Source organism: Eutrigla gurnardus (genome assembly GCF_963514095.1).
Source record: "Eutrigla gurnardus genome assembly, chromosome: 10".
NCBI lineage: Eukaryota > Metazoa > Chordata > Actinopteri > Perciformes > Triglidae > Eutrigla > Eutrigla gurnardus.
Window position 1 is genome coordinate 7,443,063 of NC_139924.1, and position 10,085 is coordinate 7,453,147.

The window sequence follows — 10,085 nt, forward strand, 5'->3', positions numbered from 1 at the left end:
GTGCGTGCATGGCCGGGCTCTGCTCGGGGACGGCGGCTGATTAATAGTCAATAGTCGTTTCTCACCTCAGAGATGAGCTTCACGAGGCAGAGGTCAGAAAATCATCTTGACATGATGTTTGTTTTTAGTGAGTGTGTGTGGGAGAGAGAGAGAGAGAGAGAGAGAGAGAGAGAGAGAGAGAGAGAGAGAGAGAGAGAGAGAGAGAGAGAGAGAGAGAGAGCTGCAGAAAAAACACCCTTCAAACATCAAATGTATATATCATTACCTTACATTACCGATATGCTCACAAACGCATTACCCATTGAGCAGAACATTAGCATTCAGTTGTAAGTCTGGCCTCCTGAAGTCTAATATTGACTCTGCTTTGAGCTCTGTTTTGGTCCCTACCAACTAGCGAATATCTGGCATTTTAGCTGCTGAAGCCTGCGACTCGTCTTTATCTTTGTCCGTGTGGCGTTTTGGTGCTGAGTAGATAGTATACAGTTGGTTTATCAGAGATTTGAACCAAAACAGCAAAGTTGTTGGCCCAAAACCAAAAGATTTCGATGCTTTGCTCAATACGCTCTCTGCAGAGACACTGCAATGAAACAGTTTGATACCAATATGACCTTTAAGGAAAATACACAAAAGCAGGGAAACAGAAATGAAGATGAGACTATCTTTCAGCTTTATAATATCTTTATTTCATTTTTCTTCATTGGAAAGTTGCTTTCCAGACGCCAGCATCCCTGAGAAAGTGTAAAATGCGAATCTTTCGGACAGCCCCATCAATGAGCTGAAACGGGCAAGCCAAAAGATATTCACGTCTGCAAACACACAACCCTGCACAGCCACCTCTCTCTTATCGGCTGGTGCACTCCTCCCTTCAGTGAAATGAGCCTTTTGCTTTGGAGATGAGGAGATAGTGCCTCCCTCTGCTTGGCAAACTTACTGCAGGGCATGTGCAGAGCTGCGAGCTGTCCGTGGTAGTACTTTGTGAGGAGTGATATGATTGTCTCTCCCTTTACTCTCTAAAATCTGTAGATCCCAGGAGAGGGAGAGCGCTTTTGTGAATAGGCTTATTGGCGTGTAAGCTAGAAACACATAGGCGAGTAAATAAAAATAAAATAAAAGGGTTATAATAGCATGGAAACAAACTAATAAACACAAACTATCAACTAATCCCCATATAATCCCCCTTTCATAATCTTTCTACGAGGTCTGTAGACAGAGAGCATTGCTACAGTTTTTACCGGTGTTACAGATACTCTGGGAGTCTGTGACAATCAGAGCCACATCCTCCCAAATCCTACCAGTAAAAGCATAACAATATTCAAAAGCCATTAGCTTATGTGGCCAGGTGGCTAATGAAGAATTTCCAAGGGATAGTTAGCAGCATGGCAAGCCTGAACCCTTTGCTATTCCCTCCTGTTAGCCCACAGTCTGCTGGGCTCCTCTCTATGCGGTCATCTCGAAGCAGCCCCTGCGGTGCGTCTGCATGTCCCTCACCCTGCGGATGGACTGGATCTGGGGATGCTGGGCTCCCCACTCGTTCCAGTGCTTGAAAGGGCCCATTTCAAACACATACTGGTAGCCACGGTAGCCAGGGTACTGGTAGCCCACCCAGCTGTAGCGTGAGGAAGTAGAGAGAAACACACGTGAACCACAGAGCTCCACACGGCTGTACTTTTAGTTTTCATGTCGTTCTGATGGCGAGAAATGACTCACGTTCCACCGGTGACCTGAATGCTGGCAACGCGGTCCTGGAAGCCGTAAGACCACAGGCTTGGGATATCCTCGTCGCACACTTCCATCTTACGACCCTCGAAGTTTGGACATTCGTACAGGCAAATCTTGTGATCCTGGGGATCCTATAAGAGACAGACATCCGTTTTTAATGAGTAACTGATGCTGATGGAGCAGCTTCTGGTTCACTCTCTGCCCCAGACTTGACCCAATACAGAGATTTAAAACAACAAATAGATAGACAGATAAAGTACAAGGTCAGATGAAGTACAAAGTATGCATGAATACAATTGTTGCGTAATACTGATTATGGGATTGAATAGAAATGCTGGTTCAGAAGCTAGGACCAAACCTCTAGGGGGAAAACACAGAATACGTGTATTTGTCTGCTTTTTATTTTAGTCTGAACATTGTCAGGTTGAAACACAGTGGCACTAAAAATGTCAGCTAATAAAAGCTTTAATCCAAAAATACTGGCAGTGGAATGAGCCTATAAATACACACATAACTACATCCATAATAAAAAGCACTCTCCCTTGTACCGACAGAAGATGGATGAGAGGTACAAATTAAGCTAAGCAAAAAAAAAAATGGATAAAAATCAGCACTAACAGCCACTATAGAAAAGGGAACGCAGCATTAAAAATCAAAGAAGCCTGCAGGCTCAACTCACCATTTTGACTGGCCTAACGGACATGAAGCGGTCACATCTGTAGCTGTTGGACCAGGTGTCCCAGCGAGGATACTCTCCCTTCTCCAGCATGAACATCTCACCAGTCAGGTTCTGCTGCTCATAACCCATCCAGCTGGATAGTCAAATAGAGAGATAGATGCATATATTTATTGAGAGAAAATATACAGTGTTGTAACACATATGATAATGGCAGGTGTGGTGACTTACGGTCCATTCTCGACCTTGATGGAGCCGATTCTGTCGAAGCCCTTCTCACACAGGTTACGGCACTCGCCGAACAGGTCCATCCTACGGCCTTGGAAGTTCTCATATTCATAGAGGTATATCTGAAAGGTAAAACAAGCTGAGTGCATTTATTTCTGTAAAACATTTTCAAGGTTTTTAGCATTAGTCGATTTATCAAAACAAACGAGAAAAGAAACAAAAACAGGCACCAACAAGTACCTTGTGATTGCGCAGCCCAACGGCAGAGTGGCTGCCAATGCTACCTTGAGCACCTGAGTGAGACATGATCAGATCTGGGAAGACAAGCACAAAGTCGGTCAATTTCACATTTCGCTGTGAGGCTACGAAGAGGTTAATTGCGTTTTCTTGACTGCTGGAATACATGTACACTAAAAAGTGGTGTATGATTCTATTCATAAGAGCCAGAATCCTTCCAAGTCAATTTTCATTCATTCATTCATTTTCGCCTCTGGGCTGAGAGGGAACATTTTGTTCCTTCAGCAGCAGTTCTTCATATCATATCTTCTTTGTTGTTTTTCACAAAACATTAAAGTGACGTAAGAACAAAACAGACGTAACTTTATTTTGTGATGGTATACTATAAAATGTCTCTGAATGTTCAGCATACGAAGGCTTTAAAGAGTTAAATAACACCAAAGACTAGTTCAATTTGAAAAGGGAATTGGAGAACAGGTGAGCAGATTTCTTAAGCATTTCTAAAACAATGTTCTTTTTTTTCTGCTTCCAGTAGCGTGTTTAACATCATTTCATCTGATTCTCCACTCAAAGTTGTGTTGTATCTGTCTATTTCCCAGTTCATTCCCTGAGATCGTGTCCTTTCCATGAGAAATATTAATTTACCAGCCGCAAAGAACTAATCCAAACCTGCCGTAATCCATTTCCTTTGAGGATAAAGCCCCTCATCACTTTCATCCACCTTACCTCAGGATAAGCAACTGAACATGAGAGCAGCACTCAAACATAAAATCAAACCAAGCTCCATCTACTCAGTCCAAAGTTAAGTTTTAAGAGAATAACCGATCCTTGCTTGACAGAAAAACAACAATATTTCCCTTAATATCCAATAATTCTAGCAGTTCTTAAAGAGTATAAAAACCTTAGAGTGGAAACTTACAGTTACAACTGCAGCTTGAAACGGAACGACCTTTGGAGAAATGATGGACGCAGGCATTGTTGGCGGGGATATATATATACATTCACATCCAGGCCGAGTCTATAGAGGCCGGATTCTGACTCCTCATTGGCTGTGAGCTCTTTGGAGTACGATGCAGGGTCAAAGGTCACACTGCGTATCTGTGGGCATGTCGCGCTGACTCGGCTGACTGTTTTGTGTTGCGGCACCATTGTGATGGGGGAACAGTTACTGCCATCAGCAGAAAGTTTGCTTTACACACACACACACGCACACACACACACACACACACACACACACACACACACACACACACACACACACACACACACGCACACACACACACAGTTATGTTTGGAGACGGGTCTCCCTCATTCTGTCCCTCATTTCCTTTCTCAATACTGTCTCTATTTCATTTATTCATTTCCTTCTGTAATTTTCTCCAGTTTCTCTGCGATCTGTTTTGTCTTTCTCTGTCTTTCTCTTGATCCTTGCTGCCGCCGGTCCAAGCCTTTGAGCCCTGTGTGTGCAATGTGCTGACTACAGGAGCGACATCCATCCCTCTTTTGTTAGGACAGGCGAGTGTTGGACACTCTTTTGCGTGTTATAGTGCTGGACAGGCAGGCTGTATCCATACATACACATACTCATACAATCCCACCTACACACTCATGTCATATGCATGTGTACGTTTGTCCATGCACATTTTTTTTTTGTAAATTGTGAAAACAGATACAAATAGTAATCATGTGACCCTAAGGCCACATACATTTTTAATGTCTTTTTCATCCCTGGTTCTAGAAGCAAAACCCAAGTGTAATATTTTATCTGCTTTCTGCATGATCTGGTGAATTATTTAACATGTTGGGTGTATGAATATTTTCCAATGGATCTCTCACACCTGTGGCCCTATGTTCTTTTAAGCACTTGTAAAACTAATTGCAAGCAGACAGATATTATGAATATTGTGATTTCCATCCGATGTCATTTTAATGACTTCGATGCAGCTGTCAGACAGTGGGGAAAGGCCTGTGGGCAAATATTCACTGTATGAATTTATAGAAGGAATTATTAGAGCATAGAAGAAGAACCCACGGGAAATGCCATCTTGTGTGCAAAATACATAGATAATATGAACACATTTTAATAAAATAAGCTTTTAGACATTTATAGGGTTGATATGGGAGGAGGAACAGAGAGACAAGGATTTAGATGTGTTTTGGTGGGACAGTTTATCTTCACCTTTGTGAGTCATGCTACATTTACAGCACAAACAACTACAGTCTATATATCCGTGTACACAAGGGAAACCTGGAAGGAAATGTCAACGTCATATCTCTCATCATCTATCTGTGTGTGGAAAGTATCAGCTGTATTACACTTAAATATGAATTCAGGGGGTAGTAAAACAGAGACACTGAAGGGGTTTACATATTAAATGATTGCTAAATTTGCTCCCCAACAATCGTACAAATCTACTGTCTCTGATAATTATTTAATTCCACATAAACACAGAGTAGTAAGGGCATGTAGCTCTGTAATATGTGTACAAACAATGAAAATGTATAATTGGAGCTTTTGTTAAAAAAGTGGTACTTTTGCAACATGTTTAAGCTGAAGTGACTGTATGAATAATTAGTTATACTTTTACTTTTACTGCCATGAAAAGAAATCAAATGATAAAGTTGTGTACTGACTAAAGGGCCATTTGTCAAAGTCTAAATGGATGTGTAAGAGTGAGGAGCGCCTTTGTATGCTCTGAATGTATTTTATTTCTGACTGCATGCAACAGGCCTTTACGTGCCTGTCTCCGTCCATGACTGTGTGTGTGCATGACTGAGCATGTGTGTATATAGGAGTGAGTGAAAAGGTGAAAGGACCAGAGACGTGGGGTCAGTCGAGGTGGACATGGTGGGCAGTCTGTTTGGCTGTGTTGTCCTAATGGTCCTGCATGTGCACTACAGATCCTAAAAGCCTAAAAGTGAACTTCAGGGGATTTATTTTCTTATATGTACATTAATAATTTGGAGCTTCCACAGAAATAAAATGAATATATGATAAATAACCATCACGCATACACAGAACCACGAGGAGTCCAAGATGGTGTTGTTTCGGGAAGGAGAACTTCATGGGACGACAGTTGAGGTGGACGTGGCGTTCAGATCGGAGGTGTGCCGTGGAAAGAACTCAGTAAGTACATTATTAAAATACAAATCTACCGTGTTTATTAGAAAACCTCTGTCATTTTGAGTCATGTGTCTTTTAGGATCTGGAATTGCAATACATGCGCAACAACGTTAAAATGTTCTGTTTGAACACTTTATCACTAAATGTGTTTTTCCTTTTCTGTCACAGTCACCGGCAAGACCATTCTCATCTGTGATGACCTGTTTCCTGGACCAGGCTGTGCCAGGACTTGGTCCGGCCCGCTGCTCATGGACCATTTGGAACGTGTGCTTATCTGCACTGGGCACGGTGCCCTCCATCCAGTCCCGCTGCACCGAACTAAAGCCCAGCAGCTCAGCTCTGAACAATGACTGGAACAGCAATGTGCTGACTCCTGCCCCGACCCACAGGCCCAGCTGCTTTCCAGCACCAGCACGTATAAATAGGTCCGTTTCCTCCGGGGTCAGGACATCGTTTTTGTGGAGCCCCCTGTGAGCACTGCACTGCTATTCTTTGGGGCCAGTCAGGTAAGCCCTCCATCTCAATGCATTCATCCTATAGACCCGTGCAGACTATTGTCACTTTACATCTCTGTGTCTTTTGTCTTTGTTGTTTCTGCTGAGCCACATAAATGTATAGACTGAGGTCAGACATGCCATTGCATACACATACTGACCGGGGAGAACAAACATTGTGCCTATCAGCAGCTGCATCATCACATGTGAACATGTAGTCGGCTTCAAGAAAGGTTTCCTATAGTCGACATGTTCTTTCATAGAGGTAAAGATTATTACTACTGTATGAAACATGCAAACACACATAACATGAACTTACATACAAAGTCAGTTGGCAATAAATTCCCTAAAAACACATGTTGTAGTTGATGTGGAGAAGGTTGTGTTTCAACTGTGTGATGTTTTCTTCAATTGTCAATACAAATGATTCTCCCTGCTCTGCACACTGAAGGTGAATCAGCATTGAGATACACAGTAGCATGGCTCTGAATAACCCCAACCCACTGGGACCATGGAAGGTGAGTGTGCTGTCTTGCATTATACGATCAGCATGGACGATCAACAAAAAGCAGATCATATTCTTTTTCAATTTAATACCTGTCCTGACGATGTCAATGATGTGTGTGTGTGTCTGTACACACATCAGTGTGTGCGTGTGGCATGTGCATACTACATGTATGCATTTCTTTCCTCTCCAGATCACAGTTTATGACCAGGAGAACTTCCAAGGGAAGCGTCTGGAGTTTACCTCTGCCTGCCAGAACATCATGGAGTGTGGCGTTGACAACATCCGCTCCTTGAAGGTGGAGTGTGGAGCGTAAGTCAGACTATGAACTCTGCAGAACATTTCAGCTTCCTTCAGTAAATAGACCTACCTGTCAAACAATTACGTTCAGTGACAACTGATAATCTGTTTTCCTGTGTGTCCTAATGCTCCTGCGAGCATGAAAGGACTCAATTGAGGTGAACATGGCATGCAGTCTGTTTTACTGTGTGTCCTAATGGTCCTGTGTGGGTGGGCTTTTTGGGGACAGCTGGGCAGGATATGAGCACTCCAGCTTCTGTGGACAGCAGTTTGTGTTGGAGAGGGGAGAGTATCCTCACTGGGAGTCATGGAGCGGCAGCAATGCCTACCACATTGAGAGGATGATGTCATTCCGCCCCATCTGCTCAGCTGTGAGTTTCTGTTCCCCGTCTATCCGACTTCTTCTCTCAGAAAAGATTCTGTCTTAAAAAGCACTCAATTTGGATCATCATATTGCCCCCCATGATGTGACAATCCGACACATTGTAAAAGCCTAAAAGTCAGTCCAGTGCAATCTTATACACTGTTTAGATTTTCCCACACAAATGACATGAATATGTGGTCAACCGCATGTCTTTTCAGAACCACAAGGAGTCCAAGATGGTGTTGTTCGAGAAGGAGAACTTCATGGGACGCCAGTGGGAGATAAACGATGACTACCCCTCTCTGCAGGCCATGGGCTGGGGCAACAACGAGATTGGATCCATGCAAATTCAGAGCGGCTCGTAAGGCTCAACCTCAGATCCATCGCTCTTTTTTACACTATTCTGTCGTGTCAATGCTGGCATTAACCGACAGGTTGCATTTAAACTCGCTTGGCACAAGATAGTGGATCAGTATATCAGTAACATCAGCAGAAAATGAATAAATCAAAGTGTTTTTGTCTATTCGTTAATATCACACTTTGTTTTGCTGAACTAACAATCTACACAAACCTTAACCACATTATTATATCCCTCAGGTGCAAATTACGTATGTCATTATAGTCACAAGTATCAAATGTAATATCAGGATAAACCTCATAAATGTGTATCATTTTCAACAGGGTTCCTTAATTCCTTATGGTTGATATTTTCTATAATATTTATAGTATGGCTGTTTAGTATACTCTATAACACCTGGCAGTTTCAGGGTTTATGTTGTAAAATTGTAGGTTATCAGATTTTGTATCTATCTTATTACAGTGTGACCTCAGCTTTTGAGCAATTCTTTTGATTATAATCAACTTAAGTAGTTGCATATCTTGACAAGATATAGCTTTTGTACTCGCTGCCTTCTTCTCACATAGTTTTGAAGTGTGGTTCTTTTCAATCATGGCTCACTGCTTTAATTTCCTCCACTATCTCTCCCTCCTCCAGCTGGGTGTGCTACCAGTTTCCAGGCTACCGTGGTTACCAGTACATCATGGAGTGTGATCGTCATGGCGGCGAGTACAAACACTACAGAGAGTGGGGCTCCCATGCTCAGTCCTTCCAGGTGCAGTCGCTGCGTCGAATCCAGCAGTGAGACCTGCAGCCTCCTCTCCCGACCTCTCACTCTTTACCTCCACCTTCCCCTTCCTCTCACCCCGCTTCACCCAGTCATTCCAGGCTTTAGCAAGGTCTTTGCTGGTGCTTCACTATCAAGATGTTTACCGCGTGTTTGTTTTGTTCTGTTGCCAAATGAAAATAAAGAGAAATGATGGGAAAAAAATGAAGGAAAGCAAAAAAAGTCACTGAAGAGAGGCGGGGAGAAAGTTAAAGGCCTCATGGCGGCAAGCTGGAGATGTCACTCGGAGCCATTGCTCCTCATATTTGTGGGTAATGATGGTGTTACCGCTGATCGATAAAGAAGGAATGGGCAACATAAAATAAACAGAAACACAAGAGTCTGCTGCTAACCTCCATGGTGCTCAGTTGTGATTTATTTTCATTCTTTGCTTTTGGAATGGTTTATACTGCAGTACATTTTCACCACAGTTCTCTATTAATACTTTAAACCCCCAAAAGGGGCTCACAGGTACAAAATGTTGAACAGTGTCAACTAATTAATTTAAGGAAGTCTTAAATAAAACACTTAGTTTCATATATGACAATAATACACACACAATCATCACCTACATGTATTCAGTGCTACTCGTTAATTATCAAAAATCATAAGCAGGTTTTTTGTGAGAATCTCATCCTGTGATATTGTTGCAACAGAGGATAAGCTCTTAAACACTTATATCAACAACTTAAGGCCTAATTTTCAAAATGCAAAAAAGTTATTGCATTGTGGTTGCACCACCCAGACACACAATAAAAAGCCATTTGGCTAATTAGCAGCAGTTAAGATAAAGAGTGTCAGATCTTCTTCTACATTGAAAACAATGTATTTAATTATATGTATTGGGTATTACGTCTCTAAAGCTGAGAAACACTCCGATTTCAAGTTTGTGTGATAGCTGATGGAGGTGGGCATGGCCGTCTCTTTTAAAGTGTATATATTTTTTATCAATCCTACAGTGGCTTTAGGGGAAAAAACTAAAGCAAACAGGAAACATTTCAGTGGTTTTGAGTCATAAAACATACAACTCAGACACACTTACAGTAGTACATAATAACTTTTAATCAGCAGTATATTTCTCTATAATATCCAGCCCTGGAGGCTATAATGTGGAGGCTATAATGTGTTACCTTACACATTATAGTTAAATGTGTGAAATTCAGGCAAAAAAATTAAATAATAAACAAACAAACAAATAAACAAAAAATTGTAAAACTAAATAGATAGATAAATAAATAAATACATATATAAATACATAAATAAAGTCGAACTCTG

General features: G+C 41.8%; 2 protein-coding genes across 3 annotated transcripts; one reads left to right on the plus strand and one right to left on the minus strand.

The window, feature by feature from the left end:
- Window positions 1-274: 274 nt before the first annotated feature.
- Window positions 275-4,411, minus strand: crybb1l3 (crystallin, beta B1, like 3). Of its 2 annotated transcripts, XM_084020382.1 has the most exons (6): window positions 3,780-4,411; window positions 2,864-2,937; window positions 2,627-2,745; window positions 2,399-2,531; window positions 1,708-1,850; window positions 275-1,606 (listed from the first exon to the last, which is right to left on the minus strand). In XM_084020382.1, exons 1-6 carry the CDS (start codon window positions 3,859-3,861, stop codon window positions 1,438-1,440), a joined length of 720 nt encoding a protein of 239 aa, XP_083876508.1. In that variant the 5' UTR covers window positions 3,862-4,411; the 3' UTR covers window positions 275-1,437. The 2 variants fall into 2 exon arrangements, with proteins under 2 accessions (XP_083876508.1, XP_083876507.1); XM_084020381.1 differs by lacking the exon at window positions 3,780-4,411 and having other exon boundaries at window positions 2,864-3,334.
- A 1,473-nt stretch (window positions 4,412-5,884) lies between these two features.
- cryba1a (crystallin, beta A1a) lies at window positions 5,885-9,166 on the plus strand. Its single transcript, XM_084020385.1, has 7 exons — window positions 5,885-5,987; window positions 6,153-6,490; window positions 6,930-6,996; window positions 7,177-7,295; window positions 7,513-7,654; window positions 7,866-8,008; window positions 8,642-9,166. The coding sequence occupies exons 3-7, from the start codon at window positions 6,958-6,960 to the stop codon at window positions 8,787-8,789; spliced, it is 591 nt and encodes a 196-aa protein (XP_083876511.1). The 5' UTR covers window positions 5,885-5,987; window positions 6,153-6,490; window positions 6,930-6,957; the 3' UTR covers window positions 8,790-9,166.
- The last annotated feature ends 919 nt before the right edge of the window (window positions 9,167-10,085 follow it).

Excerpts from the sequence above, each read along its gene's own strand:
- crybb1l3 (XM_084020381.1), bottom strand. The coding sequence starts at position 3,061 with ATGAATAGAATCATACACCACTTTTTAGTGTACATGTATTCCAGCAGT. Across the intron at positions 2,746-2,863 it reads TTGGGCTGCGCAATCACAAG|ATATACCTCTATGAATATGA; the intron begins GTACTTGTTGGT and ends TTTACCTTTCAG. Across the intron at positions 1,851-2,398 it reads CCGTTAGGCCAGTCAAAATG|GATCCCCAGGATCACAAGAT; the intron begins GTGAGTTGAGCC and ends TGTCTCTTATAG.
- cryba1a (XM_084020385.1), top strand. The coding sequence starts at position 6,958 with ATGGCTCTGAATAACCCCAACCCACTGGGACCATGGAAG. Across the intron at positions 6,997-7,176 it reads ACCCACTGGGACCATGGAAG|ATCACAGTTTATGACCAGGA; the intron begins GTGAGTGTGCTG and ends TTTCCTCTCCAG. Across the intron at positions 7,655-7,865 it reads TCCGCCCCATCTGCTCAGCT|AACCACAAGGAGTCCAAGAT; the intron begins GTGAGTTTCTGT and ends ATGTCTTTTCAG.